This window comes from Corvus moneduloides, chromosome 12 (assembly GCF_009650955.1).
Source record: "Corvus moneduloides isolate bCorMon1 chromosome 12, bCorMon1.pri, whole genome shotgun sequence".
Lineage (NCBI taxonomy): Eukaryota > Metazoa > Chordata > Aves > Passeriformes > Corvidae > Corvus > Corvus moneduloides.
In genome coordinates, this window is record NC_045487.1 from 3,056,341 (window position 1) to 3,082,766 (window position 26,426).

Here is a 26,426-nt window from a genome sequence, read left to right on the forward strand (position 1 = left end):
CCATTATCCTGTATTAAACACAAAGATTCAGGCCCCACCCTCAGCCAACAACCAGACCTACGTTCAGCCATCACCTGGTTTTCCATCAGCGCTGCTGAGCCCCCCCATCCAGCTCCCACATGCCCAAAAGGGACCTCACATCTCCCAACCTCAGCATGGGAATGTAAGCTCCAGTAAAGGCTGGCTGATTTTGTAGCATTTTGGGTCTCCTCCCTCCAGGAAGGCTCACAGGTAGTGTGATGCCAATTTGGCAGAGGCGGCAGGTGGGCACTGGGATGCTGTGGGTTTTTCCCTGACCTTCCTGCATCAAATGAGGGTTCTGGAGACTTCTTGGATCTGTGTGATCCCTCTGTGTGTCCCCTGCCCAGAAAGAGCTGCTTCTCACCAGCTCACCCATTGCTTTTTGGTTCCCAGCCCAGGAGAAACCACTCTTTGGTCAATGTTTTATCCCAGATATCAGCCTCCCCCAGCTCTCTTGAATCAGACTTCAAAGTCACCAAATCTCAGCAGCACTTGCACTGCAGGGGGAGATAAATTACTCTGAGGATAGTTCTCATTTTTTCACTCAAACCCCACGGTTTTTGGTTCACAGGGGCTCTTCCGAGGCACAGGGAGGTTCCATCTGTATCACAGCCCCTGCAGAGGCCTGAACCAAGGGAGCCCCTCAGGGTTTGCACCCAACTAAGGAATCAATGAAAATAAACCCCGAGGTTCTGCCTAGATGTGGGAGCATTCACAGGGTTTCTGGGATCAGCTGAGGTCTGGCAGGCAGCACTGCTCAGGTGTGAGCTGTGTCTCCTGCCTTCGTGTTCGGGATTGCTGTTAGGAGAGAGTCCTGGGCAGAAGTGATGAGGAGACACAAAAATAGTTCAAAGGTCTGGCCATTTCCCTGTTTAGCCACGATATTTGATGGAGTGTAGCTGAAAACATTATTAAAGAACTCGACTGGTTTAGCACAACTCTTCAAAGTTCCCTGAACCGAGGTGAAAACAGCTTTCCACTGATCTTCCCTTTCCTCACTTCTGATTAACTTAAAAGCAAGAGCAATGAAACACTCATTATGAATTGGTTTAACCTCAAACTTAGTCTAAAGTTCTGGGAATAGACTACAAAAATATGGTTTGGGTTACCTATGGTACACGAGCAGTAGACACTGACAGAATTAAATCCCAGGGAGAATGGAAAACTCCCTATTAGAGGACAAAAAAAAAGAGAAAAAGAACCTGGAGACCAGAACCTGCCCATTGACATGGCAACAGGTTTCTTTAAGCTAATGGTCAAAACTTGATGTCACCAAGGAGCAGGGCAGCTGGTGAAGCTCTTGTGGAAGGCGACAAACACTCGTCGTGCTGTATTTATCTTCCAGCCCTGCTCCCGTTTCCCATGTCCCACCCTCAGCTGTCCCGAGGCAAGGCAGGCTCCTGGAGAGCCTCAAACATCCTCCAACACACCAGGGCAATAAATGTGGGCTGCAGATGCTGCTTGATGGGCCACATGCCCAACAAAGCCCTTGGGATGAGCACACGAGGTGTGGGGGGTTGCTCCTCCTGTTCCATGTTTCCTTTTTTACTGCTTGTCACTCAACCCTCACTCAGCACTTTTGCTTTGAGTATCAGTACTGACAGATCAGTGTGGCACCTGCAGATAACCAGAAGTGTTTGGGTGTTTAAATCCTCTCAGCATCACCCAGAAGAGTTTAACCTGTCAGAACCTGATGGGGAAATTGCTGTGTTCATCACCACGAGGTGCAGAACCAGCCTCTTCCGCAGCCACCTGGAAAAATAAATCCCAGACCCACTCTGCCCGGCACAAATCAGCAATTCCTGCAGGGATAGCAGTGCCTGCACTCTGCAGCTCTGGCACACGGCAGAGCAGAGGCTTCCACACCTCAGTGCTGGTTGTTGTGGACTAAAAAGCAGCTTTTACAACTCTTCTGGATTCAGGATGCGATGAAGAGCATCAGCAAGCTCTGACTTCTCCAAGTAATGTGACCTGTCTGTGTTGAAGAACATTTACCTGCGCGAACAACCCTCCCTTGGATGTCATATTTTGGAACTGGAAGTGAACACATCACTTCTCTGTTTAGATGACCAGGCTGGAATTACTCCAGTGCACTTGAATATTTGCCTTTTGCAAGCAGAACCACGGCAAGAGCACCAAGAAGAGAAATAAATCACCCAACATGTGCAGGCTCCTGCTCCATGGTGCACACACTTGGAAAAGCTGTGCAAAAACAATCTCTGAGTTGTCTCCAGCCACACATTCCCAGTGGTTACCATGGGGGCCTGGGGGCAGAGGGTCCCCCAGAGGAGACACACACAGAGCCCATCGTGTGCTGGCACAGGGATTGTGTGAAATGAGGAGGAGGAGGAGCTGGGCTTTGTGCAGGAGAGAAATGGGATTTCACGAAACCAGGTGAGGAGAGGTGAAGCTCCAGGTGTGCTGCCTGGGTGCTCTATCTGTGAGATGGACCAGGCTCCACCACAGCTGAGTTTGCTCCCCAGAAACATGGAATTTTCTCATCTCTGGTATGGCTTTGCAGTGGGACAGACACTCTTTAACCCAGGGGGTCAGAAAACCAACCATGCCACCTTCCCCAGCCGAGACAGAGACTGAGAGGTGGTGGTTTACCAAGCTGTTCTTAGATATATCCCCAAATCCACCTCTCAGCAGACCTGGAGGCAGCTTTTCCACACATTGCATGGATTTACAGCTCTCTCCACCAGCTTTTCCTCCATCCTGAACCCAGAAATGCCCGAGACAATGCTGTGCCCGCCCAGCTGTGCCTTAACCTCCTCTGCAAACCTCACCACCATGTGCAGCCCACACCTTGTTCTCCTCTTGGAAATAAATCTGACCTGAGGAATTGCAGTGATAAATGAACAAGCAGATTCATGGCAGGGAGGGTAATCCCTAGGAGGAGTGGGAAGAATCCAGCTTGGCAGTAAAACACCAAGCTGGCACATAAATTTCTCCTAAGCGTGGAGACAAGTGGCAGGCAGTGTCAGAGGCATTAACACCTCCCATCAGGTGTAATTATTCCAGGCTGTTCCCAGTCTGGGGGTCGATAGGCTCTTCAAAAACTCTGAGAGAAATCAAAGCCTGGGAGGTCCGTGGGAGCCATTTCAGGAGGCTGTAAATTTTATTTTAAAAGGAAGAATTTGGAATTGCATAAACAGCCAACCTTTTCCTAACAAAGAGTGGAGGGTTTCACCTCAGCTTTAGCCAGTAATCAAATCACTTTTTGTATTAAAATAATTGTGAAATTTAACATTATATGCACATTCCAGGGAAAATTACCCTTGGTAAAATTAAAACACCAACAGAGAAAGCCCCGACGAATGTCTCTTCCCACATAAAATCTTCTCCCTTGAAACGCAGTGTGTGGATTTTGATAAAGCCCATTTGTCGATGCTTTATTCAGACAAATCACTCCTGTTCCAAAGAAATGTTATCCACACTACAGACATTTCACTACTCGTGGCCACCGGGGGATTCAGAAGCAGCCAGCTCATGGAAAAGCCTTCTTCCAAATAACAGCGAGGAAAACAATTCAGCAGCAGGAAAAGCTCAGTTGATGGCTGGGGGGGATTGTCTGCGCTGGTTATTCACTGTGCAGGGAAGAGCTGCTCTGCTGCCAGGGCTCTGCGCTCCTGTTTCACACCTGCACGCAGCTGGCCCAGTGCAGAGCCCAGGACAGGCTCTCCAGCCCCTCCGAGGTGTGGGGTGGGTGTTTTGGGGTTTAGCTAAGGGCCAGCTCAAAGCTGGCGTGACACTTTATTGTGCCATAAATTGAGTCTCTCCTGATGGGTGAGAATTTGCTGAAAGTCCTTGCAAGGAGGAGAGATAAAAGATAAAGATTTAAAAGATAAAGCGAGACGTCTTCTATAGTTTCAATGCCTCTAGATAGTTGTTTATTAAGTCTTATCAGAGGAACTGAGCCACCAGCGTGACCCAGGTACAGCAAGGAAGGAGGAAAAGTAGGAGTGAGAGCGAAAAAGACTCATTATCAAGATTTACACAGCCTTTTAAAGATATTTTAACCAATAGTTACTAAAAATGTACATTATTTTTACTTTCTTACCAATTATTCAGTAACACGACAAGGAACTGCGGAATTTTCTATCCAGTCAATCCAAACTACTTTTACTGCAAAATATGGAGTGGTAGAAGAAGGAGAAGAAGGTCTAGAGAACAACGACAATCCTCCATTTTGATCCTTTTTACTCTTATCTATTTACTATGAAGAGAAGCCTAAAAGCTCTAAATTTTTCACCCTGTAACAATCTTACCTAGTAGTCTATAACCTAATTCACACCACTGTATTTTCTAGGTGTTGTCTGACTGTTGGTAATTTTTTCTAAGGTTTGAAGCTATACCAGTGTTGTCCAGGGGGGTAAAAACCCTTAAAAACAGGCAAATATTCTCGGCACTCTGGGTTCCTACACTGGCACAATTCCAGCTAAATACTCCAAGGTCCCACCCCAAGGACTTCTGTGACTGTGATCTTGGAGGATTTGAGGGTCCATCTCTTGGAAAACAGAAAAATGCCCTGGGGAAATCCCATTTTCAAACCCATTTTTCCTTCTCCTTTCATTGGTTTTTCTGACATTTAAAATGTGTAAGGACTGGGGATATTTTCTGCCAGATTATAATGGACTTTATGAGAACATTCTGCCACTGCAGAGGTGTGCAGGGAAGAGGGACTGGATGCTCATCAGGATCAGACAGCAGTTGAAAATTGTTTAATCCAGAAAGAAATGGAAAATGGAAACAATCCTTTGCTCTGAAGGATTTGAAGGATGATTTGTGAAAAAGTTTCTACTTAGAAGTGACACAAAAGCTGTTAGGGATAGGAACAGGAGCTCCTGGCAGCAATTTAACCAGTGTTTAATAAATACACAACTAAGCAATGGCTGGTGCTCAGAGATAATTTTTCAGATAGAGGATTTTAAAAAATAAATTTATTTTTATTTTTCCTTTATGAATTTGCAATAAAAAAACCCCAGCCTGACACCTTTGGTGTAAGAACACTGCTCCTCTCTGCTCTAACAACAACCTCTTTGTACAAATGAGGGAAAATCCATAATTGTCTCAAAGTCTTCCTGAGTTTTTTTTCTCTTGGAGTGAGGAATGACAGAGCGGAATGAGAGAAATCTTTGTCCTTTTGCAGGACTCTTATCTCAGTTTCTTCCCTTCACTTCTGCCACATGTTTGCCTTTTGGCATCTGCATCCCCAGAGGTGCCAGCTCAGGGCTACAGCACCACCAGATACAAAAATCTGCATTTCTTTAGTCTCCACAGCCTAATTTCTCAATGCCAAACAAAATCCTCCACGGTTCAGAGACCACTTCTCCAAACACCATTTTCACTGCTCTTTCTTTCTTCTCCCCAGCCTAGGACAGCGATCTGGCTGCACTTAAAACACTTTGCTTCCCATCTTTTATCCCTTGGAAGGGACCCGAGAGGTTTATTACACTCTGTGATCTTATCACCAGCTCCTCCAGCACAGCCTTGGCAGGGCATGGGGTGTCCCACGGAGGCTGGAATTGCACCGTGGCATCCGAGCAAGGGCTCCCTTCCCATCAGGAGCAGCTATACATGCATTTATTTTATACATTTTTAGGTAGATCCATATTTATCCCACCCTTTCCAAGCCATGTTGGCAGTTTATTTCAGCACCAAATGGTCACTGGGAGACTTCGATGGGGCATTTCTGAGGGTTTAAACCTATTTTGCCAAATTAAGGGTGATGTTACACCACACACTGAAAGCTCTTCCAGCTAAAGGCTGTTGGGCACTCATACTGCTCATGGCAGCTACAGCAAAAAGAAAATAATCTCCTTTTTTAGCTATCTCTGTCATTAATTGTCAGTGGGTTGGGCAGCCCTTTGTATCCACCACCCATGAAATAGGTTTAATGGCTGAGGAGCAGTGCTGAGAAAGGAAATAAAGAAAGTTGAAAATTATCTTCTCTCAATGTGTCCGGCACTCCCAGGATCCGTTTATATGGGGGAGGATGTAATTTCATGTTTTCCAGAGCACAAATTCACCAAGATTAAACACCATGAGCTAAACCCTTGTCTCAGGGAGTCCAGCTCGATGTTGATTTACACCTGCCCAGGAGTTAATCCTCTGAATCCAGCCTGAAAGCTCTTTGAGAAAAATAAACCCAACAACAGAGACTTGTTCTGTTAAATCATAATAACTTTTTTAGAAAAGGATAAATAAATTAAATGATCCATGGGGGGAGAAAATGCTCCAAATGCAAAGCTCAGGGCAATAACCAAAAAGAACCAATCTCATTTAGGGGCAGATGAAAGAACATGTAAGTTCAGCATGATGTCATGGCTGTTTATGCACTTAAATGGCCCTTTATCATCCACCAGACACAAAATGACTTTCTAAGGCTCCCACTGGACGGATGGTCCGTCTCTGGAATAAATGTTGACAAGTTTTATATCAAACCGTTGATCATTTTCAATTCCCAGCGCGGCCATTTGAGCCCGTGATTAATAACCTCGCAAATCTTATCTGTTTGAAAATAAGAGGAGCTGGGTTTGTTTCCTTCAGATTAGGGTCCAGGGCTTAACAACAGGAAAATTGCCTGCTGAGCTCACTCTGCTTTGCGTGGCACATGGAAGTCCCAAACCCAGAAAATAGAATTTCAGAATGCGCTCAGCACTCCTATCACAAAGCAAATAAGATACTCCACGAGTGGTGATAACATTGATTCCTGGAGCCTGTGAGCAAGGAATTGTTTGATATCAGGCAGAATAACTGTGAACAGAGAGATAGGCACTTGTACATTTAAATTAAAACACTAATTGGCTGATAAGATGTACCGCAAAAAATAATATCCAGCCTCAAAGTTCCTGGTGGTTTGGCAAACTGGAACGAGAAAGATTTAGGTAGTGAGAGAGAGCGAAATGGGAAAGGAATTTGAGATTTCAGATCTGTGTTTGGCCTGGATACAGCTGATATCCAGCACTGAATCAAAGGGAAAAAAAATCAGAAAAAAACCACCCCAAATTAAAATCCACTGCTACCACATTTCTCTGGGCTTTCCCTGACGTCTGAAAGAGACTCTTACTGTGAGAAGATGCTGGTTTACAGACAGCACAAGGACAAGAATCAAATAAAAAATGGTGTCAAGGTTATGCAGGTATTTGAATTTAAACAGAGCCACCAGCTGAAGACAAAAAATTCCTTTAAAATCCACTTTAAAATCCACTCAAAATCTGCACAGTGTGTAAGGTATTATAGAGGATATAAAGCATTCCTAGCACAGTTTGGGCAAAGAAGAGCTCGCCCTGAACCCAAACGTCTTCATCCTTCTCTCCCCAGTTCCCCCACCACATCTTTGCACCTACAACCAAAACTACAAAGAATAATTAAAAAATATTGCCAGACCTTTGCCCTGCAGAAAAAGGGCAGGAAAGAACTAAAAAGGAATTCTTCCCCCTGCAAAAATCAAAGAGTATTCAGCTGAAATACGTTTGGTTTTAAGCAGTCTGGCACGTTGAAATTTTCCCGTGAAATCAAGTGCTGCCTGCCAAGATTTTAATTTATTTTTGAAATGTAGCTTTTTGTCCCAAATAGTCAGTGGGTTTTCTCTTAAAAGAGCTTAGAGTTATTGCAATATTAAAAAGAAAAATTGCCTTGCCTTTGCCTTGCACACAGTGGGCTGCTCACGGGGGCTGGAGATAAGCATTGAGAGCTTTAATTACATCTCCTTAATATAAAATTCTTTGTCTGCCTTTAATTTTACCGCACTTTCATGCAAAGCCAGGGCGGTGCAGTAAACAGAAATTTCTCCTTATGCTTTTTGTTAAGTGAGAACATCAAGGGCCACCAATAACTCACCCAAGTGAGGAAAGGATAGAGCTGGAAAATGAGGCGGATCATAGAAAAAATCAAATAATCTCTCTGGAAAAAGCAATTTATTCATGTACTGGCAGATGGCTACAGACGGGATTTTGGGATAAATCTCATCTCATAGGAGTCACCTCCCAGGGCCTGGGCCCAACCAGGTTAACACATTTCTCAGGGAAAAAATTTGGAGGTTTTTTATCAATAAAAATTCACTGATTTATTTCTTGTTTAAGAGTGGTGGGTTTCAACCAATGAACTCCCCCTGCCAGCCCAGAAATCCTCAGCAAAGCCCAGATTTCTCTCTGGTTGATGAAAATTTTCTGCTTTGTGACAAAAACTGGTCACTAAAGAAAAAAGGGGGAATGGAGTCAATAAAATTGATGAATCTTGATAAGTTTTTCAGGTGAGGAAAAAAAATGCCACATTCCAAATCATTTACAGTCAACAATAGATACATAGGAATGAAATTTAGTGCTGCTGGTTTAATTCTTCCTTTTGTATCATCTGTATTTTCTGATCAGTTAAAATAGTAAAAAAAAACCCCAAACCCGGTGTGAATTAAAATGAGTTTTCACTGCCAAACACCACTTTTGTATTAATTTTTTGGTGTGTTTTTATTTACAAAAATAGGATTTTCGTAAATACAAAAATCCTGACAAAATATTAACGGAGAACAAGACAAAGGGGGAAATTGGGTAAATATTTAAGATGCAATTTGCTGGATCATCACTATAGCAGCAGAATCCACCTTTGTGTCACCATGGAATATATTACAATAAAGAAATTAATAAAATTATTATCATTATTATTATTGTTGTTGTTGTTGTTATTGTAATAAATGATTGGCAAATAAATACACTTTAAAACAAACATGTCACACGAAGGAAGCAAATGTGTTTGTCCACGAGAGGTCTCTAGAGCCCTGGTAATCACAGGATATTTCCATGGATTCCGGTGCTCCTGCTTTGAAACGAGACAAATGTTTGGAATTTCGTGTCCCCTCACCAACTCATTGGCTTGTCCCCTCTGGATGTGGAACATTTCGGGCTTCCTCAGCCAGAGGAGGTGGAGGATGGGTGTGGGCAAATGTGTTCAGGACACAAAAAAACCGACATTAGCCCATGGTTATGAGAGCAAATCAGGCAAAGAGAAGCCTTAATGATTCTGGGATTTTGGGATTCCAGTGCTTGTTTACCGCAGAGGGAGAAGGAATTCTTCCTGGTGAACACACCTCCTTACCCAGTGCCAAAGAGTCAGTGGCGGCACTGGTGGCCCTGCAAGCTGGGGGCAGGATGGGAGAAGTGTCAAGTCCTTATTTCACAGTTTTGGCTGAAGAGCTTGGATGTGTGGGGTTTGTTTGCCAAAGCTGCTCTCCCGGAAAGGAGAGGTTCCTTTAGCAATCCCTCTGCTGAAGCAGTGGGAATTCCCTACAAGCTGCTGATCTTTCTAGGTTGTCAACATTTGCAAGGGTTTGCACAGCTTCACTAGTGAAACCTGAATATTGATTTTGACCTCCTTACCAATCACAGAAGCATAATTTTTTTTTTTTTTTTTAGGTTGGAAAAGCCCTTTAAAACCATCAAGTCCAACTGTTTCCCAGCACTGACAAGGTCACCGCTAAACTGTGTCCCCAAGTATCACATCTACATGGCTTTTAAATCCTCTGATGCCTTTTCCTGGTCTTAAAATCAAGAGTCAAACACGGTTAGAAGGGAAAAAGGGATTTTACCTTGGGATTTATTTTAAGGATCCTTAGGTACACCACGTCCAGGTCATATGCATCGAAATGCACCCCACAATGCCCACTCCCAAAAGATCGGGTATATCATTAGAGGTGTTACTAATTAGCAGATCTATCAAAGATTCCCCAAGGAGAGGCTCGAGTGAGCCCCCCTCCCCAAGGAGCCTTCCCCTGGATGGTTCTATCTTGGTTTACAGAATGTGTTCTGGAGAGGACCTTGGGGTCTGGGACACACTGATCCCTACCTACGAAGCTTCTGAGATGTTGAGTCTCCCAGCTGAACAAACAAGTCCAAGAATGTAGGCAAAGAGCACTGAGAATACAGAAGTTGTAAAAAGGTATAACAGGGGTATAAAAAAAAGGCAAAAAATCATCACGGCATCACCTCCAGGGATGGGGACTCCACCTGGACAGCTGTGCCAGGGCTGGAGAACACTTTTACTGAAGGAGTTTTCCCAATATCCAACCCAAACCTTCCCCTGGTGCAACTGGGGGCCATTTCCTCTTGTCCCATCACTTGTTACCTGGGAGAAGAGACCAACCCACACCTGGCTGCACTCTCCTGCAACAGAATAGTTACAGAAATTACATTTTTACCCAGAACATTCAGAAATCAAATGGAATGCCATTTTGGTTGTATAATTAACACTATTTCTGCTTTAGTCAGTTACTGACCACGAAGCAGAAGAATTGCCAGATGTTTACAGCACGAACTTTTATAAATCCCATTTCAAGAAGTCTTTATAAAACAAAGATAGTCTGGAAGTATTTGTAGCTGATAATGGGCACATTTGGGGAAAGCTTTGGGGAATGCATTCCCACAATTTCACAAGTTCATGTTTCTTTCTGTTTGTCTAGACAACAAGCTGCAAACTGTTGGCCAGTCCCAATATTCTTGTGGGATATTGTTTATTCAATCTCAGTAACTGCTGAGTCTACCTAAGATTAAATCTGGTCTCTGCATATCACTCCCTCAAAATACATCTCCTTGCTGAAGAGCTGGAGCCTTCTCAGCACCTGGGGATTCGCCTCACTGCCCTGTCACCAAACTCTAAAGCAGAACATTAAGCAGCTCACTTCAAGAAAAAAACAGAGCTGATTTTGGAACGCTCCATTTCCCTGTGTTAGTGACTGGGAATCACAGAGGGAACAAATGGAGAACCTGAAGGGAAGATAAAAGCTGGAATATGCTGGATTAATGCTGGGTTTACCACGTTTGAAAATGCCAGCCACCACTTTTGGCTTGGCCAGCCTCAGTGATTATGGAGTCTCATCAAATGATGTCACAAGGAGAGCAGAATTCTGCTTTAGAGGAGATTTAAAGAGGAATAAAACCAGTCTTTACCTCTTTTAACACATATTTCACCCATCCCCTGTCACAAGCAGGGCATAAATCTCCCTACCTAATACCTTGGCACATTTTTCCTTGGAAATTTTCCTGCTTGCTTCCCTTCCCAAAAATGGAAACATTTCCCTAAAAGACAAACAGTGAGTGCCTGAGAGCAGCACCTCCACCCAGCCCTGGGTGAGCGGGCTCCCGGAGCCCATCCCCGCACAGAATTCCTCGGATCCCAGCCCCGTGGAGCCTCCAGCAGTCCCAGGGATCTGGGCTTTGAACAATGAATGCCTTAAGTGTGGTTTTCCACTTTTTTTTTTTTTTTCTTTTCTGATGTGTGGACCATTAAAAACGTTCCAGCGGGGATACAGGATACCCTTTAAAATATGGAGATTTCTGCATAGCACATGTGAACTCTTCTTCCTTACTCCCCTTTCATGGAGCCCCAGGGAGCTGCTGGAAATGCCGGCCCTGGGAGATCAAACAAACCCGGGCTCTGTGAATCAGACAGGGGAAACAAATTCAAGAGACAAGGTCCTGGCGGAAACACCCTCCGGAGTCACTGGAGAAGACAAATTGGAAGCGCTGATCTCGGGAGGCTGAAAGGGGAGAGACAGCGAAACCATCCCGGATTCCTGAGAAGGGAAAGCAGCATCCTGAAGGGAGCAAAAGGCGGATGGGGCGGTGCTCTCCGCTGGGATGCAGAGGAGCTTTCCACGGCGTGGATTGTGCTGTGTCAACAGAGCTGCAGCACACGGGAGGCACCGGACACATCTGGGGGCTTTTCTGCTCCGTTTGCCCATCAGCCTGCACAAAATCAGCCAGGGCCCTCTCTCCTCAGTCAGTGGGAATGAATAAAGTGCCATAAATGATAACTTTTCTAGGAAATACTGCTAAACAATGCTAGCAAATAGCATTGAAGTCAGATGTGGTGTGAGTGAGGAAGGATTTAAGCAAAATGAATGCAGAAAAGAATCTCCAGCTAATGAGTTGATATGTGTTCCTTGAGAGAATTGGCCAAGTCCATACAAGACAGGGTGCAGAGCCACAGCTCACCAGCGATGCTGGGAAAGCCTGAGGGAGAAAGGATGGTTAGAAATGGGTTTCCATTATCCAGTTTATACCAGTTGCAGAAGAGCCTCAAGAATCAGCAGAGCCTCAAATGTGCTCCAGAGCATCCCTAAAGCTACATGAGCCTTTGAGGTGCTGAAGTCAGGTTCCAGCTGAAACCAGACTCCACAAATCCCTTCCCAGAGCAGAAACATTTGGTGTTCTGGTTGTATCAGGAGTGGTTATCCGTGGGAAACCATCGTGTTTTGGAGATCACGTGTGAACGCAGATCCTGAGTCTTTTTGTGAGCATCACTCCGTGTGTTTTTGTGGAGAGCTGGACTTCCAGTGAGAGGTGTCCCACCCATGGCAGGGGGTTGGAATGAGATGATCTTTAAGGTCCCTTCCAACCCAAACCATGCCATGCTTGTCTTGCATGCTTTGCCAAGATGTCCCTTTCTCTCTGAGACAAATAAAAACCATGGAAATAATGTTTAAGGAACAATTTATCCACAGTTCATTAAGGTGGGGAATAACTGATTTAATCATCACTCGTTTCAGTGCTTTTCCATCATCTCTAGAATACCACACTCTCCAGGAACAAGGCACTCCACTAAATATCCATTCAATGCTAACTGAGCTGATCCAGTTGTGACTGTGAAACCCAAAGCCTAGCAGGGATTTGCAGGGAAAACCTTGGGATTTTCATGATGGCATATTCATAATGCGCATTAAAACCCAGTATTCTTCATAGTCCACCACATCCAACATCATTTTTTGCAGTTTCAACCATTTTACTGGGGGTGATTGTACAGCATTTACATGGAGCATCACACCCCAGGTATGTACAGAGGGTGCTGCCAGGTTTCATTTACAAGTTTGACCATGTTTGGGGTTTTTTGCAGACTTTCCCCCCCTTTTTCACCTTGCCTGCTCTGTGCCCCACCCCAAAAAGTGCAAAGGATGCTGTAGGTCTGGGCAGAGCCCAGGAGAGGCTGCGAGGGCGTACGGAAGCTGCGAGGAACAGAGAGCAACCTCTCGGGTTAACAGTTGAAGAATGCTGCTATAGAATTGCCAGACAGCCTCTTCCCCAGAGTTTTCCCGTGGGTAAAAGACAGATCATAGCTCTTCCTTCCCATGAAAGGCACTTTGATCTCCCTTGATGAAATGCTTTATGTATTTTGGGAGTTTAGTGTAATTGGCTGTGATGGCTCAAGGCTCTTCCCCATCCCCTGAACTCCTCTGTGGCGGTGTTTGTTCTGAAAGCCTCACACAGCACACGGCTCCTCCAAGTGCACCACAGATCAAGAGGAGCATATTTATGGCTTTGGGAAAATCTCAGGAGAGATCAGTTAAAATCCTCCTTCTGCATTATGAAAAGCATTTTGTGTGGCTGCTCTGCCCTGCTGGGAGCCAAACTCGTGTCGTCAGGAGCTGCCTGACATGTCCAATTATGAATTGCTCAGCAGTGGCTGCACAAGGGCTCAGTAATGCCTGCTGGGATTTACTCTCAGATGTTTGGGCTGACCATGATGTCAGCCCTGCTGTCACCACCGAGGGTTGCCAGCCCAGCAAAGCAGTGGTGTGGCACCAGCGTGACAGCAGAGCAGAACATTTCTCATCTCCACAGAGATGCACAGCTCTTACACCAGCATTTAGGCCGAGAAAGTCTTATTTTCTCACCTCTCCATGAATTATGACATTTATTCCCAACTATTGTTTTGGTGTAGACAGTAGGGTAAACAGGGCTATATCTGCAAAATCACTTATTTTGTTAAAGTAATAGAGGAAGGAAAACATTCCTGGCATTATGGCTTTATCAGCTTATAAACATGTGGTAGAAGCCTACGTGCCTTAGAATAACAGCAGGAACAAGAGTGGGAAAGGAAACACTGGGATCTGGATGCTTTAGTAAAGACAACCAGCAGCACAGCCCATTGTGTAACCTCACAGCTTTTCCTACTCCTCACCTCTGCAAAACACTATTAAATATTCTTAAACTTGATTTTATGATTAATTTTTTCATTCTTTATCAACCGATTACCCAGCCCTCTGGCAAAGGACATTTAGGAGTGACAGCAAAAGCAACAAACAGTGGAATTTCCTGTGCTTCATCCGAAAGGGAGGTTTGAAGGTTAAAAAAGGTTATTCAAAAGGTACCAAGTGGGCATCATTTGGGGTGTTTTGCAGAAGGAAAAAATTGTGATCCATCATCCAGATCTCCTTCTGCAGATCCATTTCTAACACCTACAGCAGCCAGAAATCCCTTGCTAGTCCCTGATGTCCCAGGGCTGGGACAAGGACTTCAGCCATGAACCCTCTCCAGGTCTATTGAGCCCAGGGCCATTTCTGGGCTACTTTGACCAAAGCATTCGGGGTCAGCACTTCAGACATGCTGTCCCCTGCTCAGCTATCAGGAAATGTAAGAGGACACTCTGGCTGAGACTGTCACTCCTACTTTCCCTTCTTTATCCTTCCTGGAAAACGGGATAAAAATGTGACATGCTGGGACATGTCAGATATGCATCTCCCCCCCCATCCTGTGGATGAGGAATAAAAAGGTCATTCACCACTCAGCATGTTTGGAAAGTCTCTCGTGCACAGAGCAGACACCTCCAGATGTCTCCATCAGTGACGTTATTTATAAGTGGACCAAGCAGCTTGTTAGGCTAATTGCTCCTGGAGGGATTTAACTCCACTGAGGGAGCCTGAACAGGGCTCAACTGTTCCAGAGCATTTGCTGCCACTCCTCCCTTTGATTTACACCCCTCGTAAAATTTTATGGCCAGATTAGAATGAACTTCACTTGCACTACGGTTTAATAAAATTTTTTTATGCTGAATAAAAGCAAAAATCAATGCGGTAATTAATGACAGCTTTAATGAGGAGAGGAAAATACCTCAAAAGGGGAGACTCAAAAAACCCCCCAGGACAGATCTCTTCGGAGACTTTGCTTCAGACACCTGAGCTTGGAGGCTGTTGGGAGAGCAACAATAAAGGAGTCACAATTTAGGGAAGAGCAATTTTGGATGGAGAAAGAGCGAAGTGACTTTTTATGGCAGATGTGAGGGAGTTGGGGTTCCTGCAAATGGGAGAAGGGAGTGAGTGGTTATCAGTCACTTTGGCTGGAATGTCTTTGAGTCGTTTGGCTGCTGAGCATGTTCTTGAGGAGGGAAAAGCCCACTTTTGAAATAATTAGTTGCTTTGCAGAGATAATTTGGCCACACAGTCATTTCTGCTGATAAATTACAGAGCTCCCTGGGCTACACTTTGCTTCACCAACTGTAAAGCTACAACATAAATCCAAACCGAAAAAAGACCTTTTTTCTTCCTTTCTTTCTGCCAGTGAAATACAATGTCACTGAAAATGGCCTTTCTAGCTCTACTATGAACACATGAAAAATCGCAAGAAGGAAGGAGAATAAATAAGCGTGGTAAAATATTTACCATTCTAGACATCAGTAGCCAAGGGCAGATTGATGGGAAATGCTCTGTTTGGGGCTGACAGCCTTTAAATGACCTCTTTACAAGGCCTGAATCCTGAAATTCAACATGCAGGGGAGCTCCGGGGGGACGTGCAAGGATTTGGTGGGAGCGTTTTGCCGTGTCAGGCGCTGGCCCACCGACAGCAGCAGGAATTGCAGGTGTTCCCTGTTCCCAGATGCTGGGAAAGCAGCTCATCCCACCGAGGCTCCAGCTGCCCCCCTTCACGTAGATCACATGCTACATTTCACTTCTGGCCAGGGCTCACCTCCATTTATTGCTTTTTTGGCTCAAAATTAATGCTTTCGGGCTGCAGAAGCACTTCCCAAGATGGATTTTTCCACCGAGGAAGGAGCCGCAAGTGAAGGACCACTTCATATGGTCAAAGCGTGGGGCTTGGGAGATTTATTTTAAATTAAATAAGTTATTCCATGTGTCCTGGACACAAGTTTGCTATAAAGTAATTTGAAATCCAGGGAGAAAACCCCCCCGACAGTCAATTTTTTCAGTCCTTGGAGCTGAAATACCCTACCAGTAGTTCATCACCTGGCAAATAAACCTGCCAGCTCCAAACTTTATTAATCATTTTCTGTACCCTGCTTGAACTTTTCCCAACTGAACTCAGGAGTGCTCTAATTCTCCACCCACTGGTAGCAAAAGAAACAAGTAAAGAGGACAAAGCGAGAGTGACAAAGGCTTCGTCTCTGCCTCCTCCACTGCAGGAACATGAACTTCCAGTAATTTGGGGACACACCTGCCTTTTCCCCACAGCATCCCTACTTCTAGCCCAGTTTCTGGAATTAGGAAACGGCCAGACCAATCCCTTCCTTGATGGGATGGCTTTTTAATTTTTGGCCTGGACAGGGAAATTTTTTTTACAGTGATTTCTCATTCCAGAGTCATAATTAACAATTTTTCTCATCATCTGCATGCTCTGACACCTCCAAAACCTTGCTTTATTATGTGCCCGTCTTCCACCTTCTAAATGTTAATGTTTTAGCCTGCAAGAAATAAGTGAAAGGGAAAGAGATGACAAGAACTCCACAGAAAAAAGGAACAGATGTTCCTGAGATCATAGCAAAACAAGCCACACACTTAATAGGAACAAACTGTGATATATAACATCGCTATTTTTCTAACCTTTCTAAAATTACCTATTTGACTGATTTCTTAGGTGTAAAAAGAGGCATAAGGCCTTCCCTCCTGTCAAAGTACCATTGTCTGGAGTAATTTAGAAGCACCCTGTTTCAGCACCTCGAGACCACGAGAGCACAGACAGATTTAAGACATCTTTGGGTTTGTGCAAGGCTCACAAGAATGTGGCTCTTAATACCACTGTAACTGGAGGAGTGTTTATAGAGGTCCAGCTAAAATCCAGAGCTCTGAATCAATGCACTCAGAAGTCAGCTTGGCACATCCAGAGGTGGTTTGGGGTGGACGGAGGGGCACAGCACCCGCACCTGTTGGGGTGCAGCTCAAGAGCACAAGTGCAGAACAGGGATGAGGTTAGAAATTTGGGAATGGGAATCTCTCACAGCTGCAGGAGATAAGATCAGCCTGTTACAGCACACCAGGCTGCTGCTTGCAGCATCCCAGCCTTGTTCAGAGATGCATCCCAAACTGGGATACGCGTGTCACATATACAGGTGGAACCATTTTATATTCATGCATCCATTAAGCATATAAAGCTCTTGTAGCAACAGGTGCAAGGACTGCCTCAGAAAGGAAAAACTCTCCATTAAATTCTATTAAAGTCTCCTCCAGTGTCAGCCTAAGCAGGGATTATAAAAACACAAAGATGTGCACTCAGATTTCCTTATTTTCTGAAATGGAATGGTGGCACTATTAACTATAAGGCATCTTTCCTTAATTTCTCCTCTCCAGACCTTCCACTTCATTATATTTAATATATATCTTAAGTGTGTTCAATTTTCAGTATTTAATAGCCATCTAAGTAGGGAATACACTGTGGGCTACCTTGGGCCAGTGACTGTCGTGAATACTGTGGTTAAAAAGGCACCCACGAGGGAATGATGAGGAATTCAGATCCCTTTCTAAACTGGATTACCAGACCCTGGCTTAAGTTCAGACAAGGGAAAATCATGTTCATACCACTTATTTCACTGGCCATTAATGCTATTCCTAGAGGACACCTCATCTAGATGTGATTTCTCCTGCTCCTTCCACTTCATGTTTTACACAGTCATAGACATAACTATCAAATCCGTGCAGTTTCCTGTAACAGGTTTTTCCCACGTTTTAATGACTATAACAACCAGAGGGTTCAGAAATACACAGTTTTTATTTCGAATACAAATCTGAGAGAACAGAGGAGCTGCTAAATTGGGTCAGAGATCCACAGAGCCTGAGGTCCTGGTCGTCACGGTGGGGAGCAGCTGGCAATTTAGGGAAAACACCAAAGCACAGAGCATGGAGTGATCCTTCGCAGTGCACTCCTCCTGCAATCAGACTTCCTTCAAATTGCCTCCAGACCACCCTGGTTAGCAACCACTGAAAGCTGCACTAACAAAAATGTATCTCATTTCTCTCCAAATCCTTTAATACCCTCGACCTCCCCAGCATCCTGTGGTGAGTTCCACACTCAAACCAGTGCGTTTTTTTTGCAGGGAATTATACTTTTTTTGAAAGCTGCTGCTTGCTAACATTTCTGGGACAAGCTTGAAAGTGATCATGGAGGAGAGCCTTTGGTGGCAGGGTCAGGTCCTTCTGTTTTGGAACCAAGCTGCAGATTTGGAACCGGCTGCGCGGCCTCATCCCTGTGGGAAGAGAGGCAATGCTAAGTTGGCGTCTCGTGGCAAGGAGGAAGAACAACACCCCCACCCTTTCATTTCTACCATGGGGTTGATCTGGAAGCAGATATGGGATAGAGCCAACAGGAATTGTGTCAGCACTGCCAAATGAAGACTCCCTGGGGTGGCTCCAGAGCTGGATGGGACTGTCTGGACTTGCAGAGCGTGTCCTGTTTGGGTTTTATCTGAGGCTTTCCCTGCTGGGTCATTTCCTCCACCAGGCAGGTTTGGACAGCCAGAGAGGGGAGGGAGCAGTTACCTGGCAGCAGCAGCAGGTTCAAGTTCACCCAGCAGGTATTTTGCACTCTTGGCCTGCTTAATGTTCTTTAAATGTGTCTGGTTTTCAGAAGGAGCTGAGCTCTGCATCTCCTGAAAGTCATTTATGGCATTTCCTCTGACAGCCAAGGATTAGTGTTTATTTTAAAAAGCAAACTAAATGTAAACAACAACATTTGCCTTTTTCTTTCATGAAAGCAAAGACTCCATATGGAAAAGACTCCAATGAAAGAGTGTGATAATCATGTGGCTGGAGGAACAGCAATTCACTGAGAAGGGAAGCACATTCTTTGTGAATATAATTTTGCCCCTAACGGAGCCATTCCTGTGGGGATTTTCTGAACATTTATCTGTTCAAATAAATCTTGTCCACACACATCCTTGAGTGAGCAAGTTTCACCATGTAAACAGCCTCTGTTTGGGGCAGAGGACTCTTTATTTCTATAATGGGACAGATTTTCTAAATAAGAGAGCATCGAGAATGGACCATCCTGCAACTGATAAACCTATATGGAAACCTATATAAAACCCACAGAAAGCTAGATAACAAACAAATTGGCTGCACCCATGAAGTGCTTGTGCAATCATTCCTTTCCAAATAATATATAGAGTGTTTGTCAACTTCATAAACACATTAAGCACTAAAGGAACAACATTTTTTACATCACGTAAAAAAAAAATCTGTGCATATTGCTTCAAATATCTATGGAGACATAACCATATAAGTCAATATAGGAGGATGGGAGTTCTTTACCTCTTCCTGCCTGTCATTATTTTACCTGTAATAAAATTCAACCAGGCCCCAGCCTGGTGTTAACCCATTCAGTTGGAAATCTGCAATGCACTCGTGGAAAACTCCATTCCCTGTCAGGCCATTGTACACCACGGGACAGGTCTGCTCATCCAGAGCTGCAGAAACATCAAAGCTCTTGCCACCTTGGAGAAGAGTGAAAAAGGAAACAATGTCACTGACCTTCAGGAGTATTTTATCTCAAAATTCGCACTATTATTTTTGCATATGGGGGTTTTTATGCATTTCTGGAGAGGAATAGTTCTGTCTGCTTTGTAAATCAAGTAAACTGATCAACCATATTTCCAGCTGAATCCACCTCATAACAGATGTTTTGAAACCCCCAGAAAAAGTCTGGGTTTTCCCCCCATTCCATGCTCTGGGAAAAATCCAGTTCGGGTTTTCCCCCTATGCTGTATTGCGGGAAAAATCCAGTCCGGGTTTTCCCCCATTCCGTATTCTGGGAAGAATCCAGTCCGGGTTTTCCCCCATTCCGTGTTATGGAAAATTCCAGTCCGGGTTTCCCCTCATTCCCTAGCCCATGAACAATCCAGTCCGGGTTTTCCCCCATGCCATATCCAGAATATATATTTTATGTGGATTAATATGAGCAACAGTCACCACAAACAGGACCTGGAACTCTCCCTCTGGAACCTGCAGCCCTGCTCCTGCAGTGGACACATTTCACCCAGGACACACCACACCTATGATTTAATTTAAGCAGGGAAGTGCCCATGGCAGGGGTGTTGGAACCAGAGGATCTTCAAGTCCCTTCCAACCCAAACCAGGATTTTAGGGTTCTAAGTTGATTTCTCAGGTGAGAATGTGAGGTGATGCATTCCCCAAGATCACATGGAATCCCACTGAATAGTCTTTCCTCCGCTAAAGGAACTGCATCCCTGCAATGAAGGCAGATGTAGCTGGACTGTGTTGAGCTTACCGGCAGTAAAACTGACTCCATACTCATCCTGGATAATCCCATCCTCAGCCATCTCAGCCAGGGAGGCGTTGGACCACTCAATGCCAGCCTTCCTCCCATCAGGAAAAAACACATAACCTACACTGAGGCTGAAGGCGAGAGGAATGGAGCAGATTTAAATTTCAACCAAAACTCAAAAACACCAGCCAAGAGAATTGGAATTGTTCAACCCGGGGAAGAGAAGGCTCTGGGGAGACCTTAGAGCCCTTTCCAGAGCTTAAAGGGGTTCCAGGAAAGCTGGAGAGGGACTTTGGAAAAGGGCATGGATAAGGAAAATGGCTCCCCACTGCCAGAGGGCAGGGATGGATGGGATATTGGGAAGGAATTCTTCCCTGTGAAGATGGTGAAGCCCTGGCACAGGGTGCCCAGAGAAGCTGTGGCTGCCCCTTCTCTGGAAGTGTCCAAGGCCAGGTTGGACAGGTCTTGGAGCAACCTTGGGGCCACGGATATGGGTCTTTCGTACTCTGGATGCAAAGCACACCAGTCAACAAGGCAGGGCTCCCTGTGGAATGCAGACTACAGTCAGGCACACCTTCTCAAACAGCTGGAAGTGCCCAATTTGTACCTCTAAATCATCCAGACAGTCACACAGGCAGCTGCACCAGCCTTCAGTCATTGAATGGGAAGGAAACAAGGGAAGGTAAAAGCCATCCTGGTGACTAACTGCAAATGAAAAACTGGGAGCAGGGAGCATGAGGGCATGGATGGAAATTGGGCTGTGCAGGTTCAAAGCAAGAATGTGCACACAGGTGTCCTGTAGTGCAGCTTTTGTCACCTTAAAGATGAGTGGTTTTTTAGCAACATAAAGTTCTTTGGTCACTTACTGAGTTGTGGTAGCTGGCATATTAATAACTGTTAAATGTGCTGCAGTCCCATCCTGCAAGAGAAAGACAAAGCAGCCAAAGTCATGCAGACTCATTTCGGAGGGTCCTTCACCAGCTGGACCAAGAAAACACTGGATATAACTCAGCTTATGCAATGTGCTATGGCTTCATACTTTAAAAGCCTCTCACTACATCTTCCATGAAAATCTGGCTGCAAACAAATCCAGGAATATAAACCAAACATGTTCAGGACAAATTAAGGACAATGGGGACAACAGGAAGTCCACAGCAAGAGGACATAGGAGGGAAACAAAGCCTGCAAAGGAGTACAAAACTGATGTAGTTTGACCAGACTTCTTTTCTAACCTGTATTAGTTTATGTCTGGGAGCAGCAGATAGGGAAAATATTAAGAAGGAACTGGAATCTCCTGGTTTTACTAATTTCTCTTCCATCCTTGAGTCTGGAACCCTTCATGCTCCACTTGGGCTGCTCTGAGGCAAATTGAAGCCTCCTCTGTGATGCTATAAATGTACAGACACTCAGGGTAAGAGGACTCCAAACTTCAGTCTGCAATAAACTTCTTAACGAAGTCAGCTGGCTTTTAATTAGGGGCAGAACAGCCACAGTCACTGTGAGTCCTGAATAACTGAAGAACAGGGAGAGGTTGCTACCTGGTTATACGTTGTGGTGCCAAAGCTCAGTCTTATTAAAAGGTACACAGGCACGTGATAAATCAGGATTTGCACAGAAGTGGGATTTTCCAAGCTGTGCTTTTGTGCTGGCCCCATATATCTGGGAAAAGAACTTTTATTCAGAATTCAGGCTAAACCCTTGTAATGCTGCCTATAATAGAGAGTTTTGCTTCACGCCTGGCTTGGCAAAGGAAATGCCTTTTCAGGAGCATCTGCTGGGTTTGGCTGGCAGCTGGCAGGGCCAGCCCTCAGCCTGTCCCTGGGCTGTGTGCTCCCAGCAGCCACAGCCCTGCCTCTCCTGCACACAGCAAAGCAGAGAATTATTGCTCAGCACAGGCAGAAATATTTGCTGACTGCTGTCACGAAGGCTTAGGATGCCTCAAACACCTCAGGCTTCCCATTAATGGGAATCAGCACTGCAGCAACTCCATGAAGTGCTGGGTACTTGCAGCAGCTGAGAAACTCTCCTGTAAAGCTACCTGCCGAATTTTTCTTTAAAAAGCCAAAATGAACCATTTCCAGTTATCAAAACAAGTTTTGCTTCAATCAGCGTAGCAAAATCTCAGTTTTTATACACATAGCTCTGCTTTTGAGAGCTGCTCCTGACACTGATCTGGGCTAATGCTGCCACCACGAGCACCTCTGATTGTACACCACGGATGCTCCCAACTCCTTATTTATAGGTACTTAAATATGCCTGAAAAGGTCAGAAAAATTTCCTGGTTAAGTAGCACATTGCCCTGTTAATACCTACTTCAAAGTGTGCCAAAATCATGACATAGCGGTAAATGTCAGCCCAGTTCCGGATACCTGCAAAAGAAAGAACAAAATCCCCCAACCTGAAGTTCACCATTCCTGGGAAGTGTGAACAAACAGGACCTGAGTTGGCATTAACTTTGGATAAAGAAATACCCAGTAATTGATAACGTGGTAAGCAATGTACATCCCCAAAATAGTGATGGTATTTCCTCTGGAATGCCTTAACTTCATGCCCAGGCATTGTCCTGGTTATTTTAGCAGATAATCCTCAGTCTCGCTGCCCTGCCAGTGCCAGCTACAGTGCAGGTATTCCCAAGGGAGGGAATTCTTTCCAGTGCTGTTACCATAGGAGTGGCTCCGAACGCCTCTGAGGGAAAGTTCCATTTTCCCATGATTTTCTATGTCAATCTCTCCAACAGACTGGCCCCACTGCTCGTGTCGGAAATGCCGTTCTCTTTGTCTGGAAGAAAGAAAAGAGTGGATCAGCACAGACAAGATCTCCAGGTCTCCTCAAGAAGCCTTGATGCCAATCTGATGGATTTATATCCCAAAATGAAGGAACTTTCAGAGCATCTGGACCATGGCTAGCCCAGATTTTGCACATCAGCAATCACTTCTACATCTCCCAGTTATTACTACATGATGAGACACCTGAGAATAAAACAACAGCAAATTCTCACCCTGGCAGACTATAAAATCATCCTTTGTTTGAAGAAATACTGGGCTGCCAAACAGCTGCTGCTCAGAACTCAGCAGGTATCACCAAAATCCACACATTATTGATATACATAATTTCTGCTTCTATTTGGACAACATATTCTTGATGCTCATATTTTCAGCTCTCCAGAGCTTGTATAGTAATTCAAACACCCACTTCAGCTTGTTTTTCACAGGGTTATATTCCTTTCCTTAGATATACCTGGACCACTGATTTTGGAAGCTGGCTAAACCAATGAAAAAAGAATAAAAAATATTCCTGATGCTGAAGGTTTCACCCCCATCCTTCACCACATGAAGGAAGATCCCACCCGTGAGCAGGATCCCCCGGGTCTGGTGTGGCATTGAAAACAGGAGCCATGTCCTTTATTAAAACACTTCAAATTTAAACCCACCTTCTAAAATCTTCCACCAACTACAACACACAACAGACCTTGAAGAGATCTGTAGAAAAAAATTATTATTAATCCCAGAAGACATTGATCTTGCCTCTCACTTTTTGACCTTCTGGAAGAGCTTGATAGTCCATGGCTCCTGGGCTAAAGCACGAGCAAATGTGCTGGGGTTACTGTCAACATTAAAGTTAAAAACTTCTGTGGAGTTCTCCCAACTAGGAAAAAAGAGGGGGAAAAAAAAGACATTATTAGCATCCAGATCATGCTAGGCCAAGTTGTACCTTGCTACTTTGACAGTGGAAATCTTTGTATTTTTTTTGAAAATTCTGATTTTCACCATTTTAAATGAGCCATGAGCTCACTGTACATCCCAAAGCAAAGATTAAACACTTACTGCAAAGAGAATTTAACTGGTACGAGTTCTCCTTCCTCTTCAGTCCACTGCTGTCTGTAGGGTCCTTTCCTGCAAGGCAAAGCACTATAATTTTATATCACTCCTAAACAAACAACCAAATGTTTCTTATGTGTTTGTCATCGGATGGAATAGGAGACACTGCAGAAGAATCTATAATACTATACCCTACCAGATATGATTTCATTCCTTTAAAATCAAAGTATGTCAGTTACCAAACAGCTTTTGGTTCAAGTTGGTTAAATATGTTTCCAGATAGTGCTGAAAAAGCCTTGGTTTTAAGTATAGATAAATGACATTAGGGAGGGCTGCAATACCTGAGTAATCCATCAAAATTTATTTTCCAGCACATTTGGGGCTCCAAGTATTCCATAGTGAGCCCTCCTCCACTCCAGATCTCTTCGGATTCATCTCTCACCATCATGTTTGGATGCTGTGGGTGCTAAAAAGAGGAAACATTTCAGGAAAATATTTGCTTTATTCAATTGTGATGATGCTACAAAGTAGTCTTGTTATACTAAATATTACTAAAAACCCAAAATAATGCACATCAATCCTATATCTTTCCCCCCCCCCCCCCATATTCTGCAAATAGGATTTCTCCTGCTTTTTCCAGTCATGGCTACTTAGTGAAACAGATTTGTGAACATAAAGAGAGTTGAGTACAAAGGGATTTATGTCAGGTCTTCTCTCCTTCTTTACTATGTAGCCAGCTCTTAACAGAAAAAGAAAATCCACAGGCAAAAATGTGATTAATTATATCTGATTAAGCTTTCTTTTCAGCAAGAATGAAGCAGATGTGCATAAAACTCCCTAAAAGCTTTCCCTTCTCTTTCAAAGAGGCAATTCCAAATGGTTTTATAGCATTAAAATGAAAAAAGGGGGGAAAACCAACCATAAGCAGAAAATGGAACTCATTAACCATGTGCTGCACCTTATTGGAAATACTGGATGCTCAAATTCTTCCTGGGGGATTTAATAAGCCACTTTTTAGAAAATATGTGGTTTTGTGCACATTATGGGAAAGGGGAACGAGTGTCAGATCCTACTGAAAAAGGGACATACCCAGTACTCTGGCCAGTTCTTCCACTGCCTTTAGACACAGCACTGGTGTCTTACTGGTGTGAAGATGCAGAGAACATTAATTTTGGCTTGGGATCCTATCACAGGCTCAAGACGGGAGTTAAAAACTGCTCCTGAACATCACCCCGCATCCAGCACTTACTTCGAACTCCCCTATCCCATCCAGCCTCAGGAAGAGCCACATCTCACAGAGGCCTGCGGGACGCCTGGCAAGGCGAGCGATCACAAAGGTCTTGTTGGTCTCTGCAAAGCCAGTGAAGTACAAGGAATCGAGCGCCTGAGGAGAGGGAAATGGATTTCAGCTCTAGCTGGAGGCAGGAAAGGGAGAAGAGTAGGTCAGCAATCTTTTGTTTTCCATAGGCTTCCTCTCAGGGATCAAATTTTACTTTCACTTTTTGTATTTCATAGCAGGCACCCCGAGAACAGCCAGAGACCTCTGCAAGCAGCAGTGAAACATCAGTCAAAAGACAGGAGAGCTCATAAAAATTGGGCAGTGAGGGTTGCCAGGCACCAGGACGCAGGGAACGGGAGTACCTGAGGGATTGCCAGGGGGATGCAAGGTGCTGGAATGCAGAGGATGCAGTGGGGTGGAGGTGGAGGTGGCGTAGGTCCAGGGAAGATTGAGTCCAAAGGGGAAAGGGTGTTCTGAGGGAACGTGGGGATGCTGAGGATGGAAGTGCCAGGGATGAGTGAGACAGAGATGCCAGGGAATGGGAATAGGGTATCGCAGAAGCGGATCCCGGGGAAGGCGGTCTCAGGATCGGGGATCCCAGGCCACTCACGTGGGGGTCGGCGCGGAGCGGGCGCGGCCGCCGCGGCTCGGCGGTGCCTCCGGCCGCCCGCTGCCTGCAGGCGCCGAGGCAGAGCAGGACGCAGCCCAGGGCCCAGCGCTTCAGCGGCGCCCAGGAGCCGGGGGCGGCTGCTCGTCCGGCCCCGAGCAGCGCCAGCAGCGCCACGGCCACCAGCGCCAGCAGCGCCGGCAGCGCCGGCATCGCGGGGTGCGGGGTGCGGGGTGCGGAGCGATGCTGGGCGCGGTGCGGAGCGATGCTGGGCGCGGTGCGGAGCTGGACGCGGTGCGGAGCCCGGTGCGGGGCTGGCTCCGGCCGCCTCCAAACCCCGCCTCGCGGCCGCTCCCCGCCGTGTCCCGGGATGGCTCGAGTCATTTCCGCGAGGGGCTTGTCCAACTCTGGGAAGCTGCTTTTGC

The 26,426-nt window shown here is 45.2% G+C and overlaps 1 protein-coding gene across 1 annotated transcript; it reads right to left on the bottom strand.

Moving 5' to 3' along the window:
* Positions 1–17,767: 17,767 nt before the first annotated feature.
* LOC116450016 lies at positions 17,768–26,340 on the bottom strand. Its single transcript, XM_032122044.1, has 11 exons — positions 26,005–26,340; positions 25,365–25,499; positions 24,457–24,581; positions 24,122–24,190; positions 23,829–23,942; positions 22,960–23,075; positions 22,611–22,666; positions 21,164–21,216; positions 20,301–20,428; positions 19,350–19,506; positions 17,768–18,261 (listed from the first exon to the last, which is right to left on the bottom strand). Exons 1-11 carry the CDS (start codon positions 26,212–26,214, stop codon positions 18,174–18,176), a joined length of 1,251 nt encoding a protein of 416 aa, XP_031977935.1. The 5' UTR covers positions 26,215–26,340; the 3' UTR covers positions 17,768–18,173.
* Between the last annotated feature and the right edge of the window lie 86 nt (positions 26,341–26,426).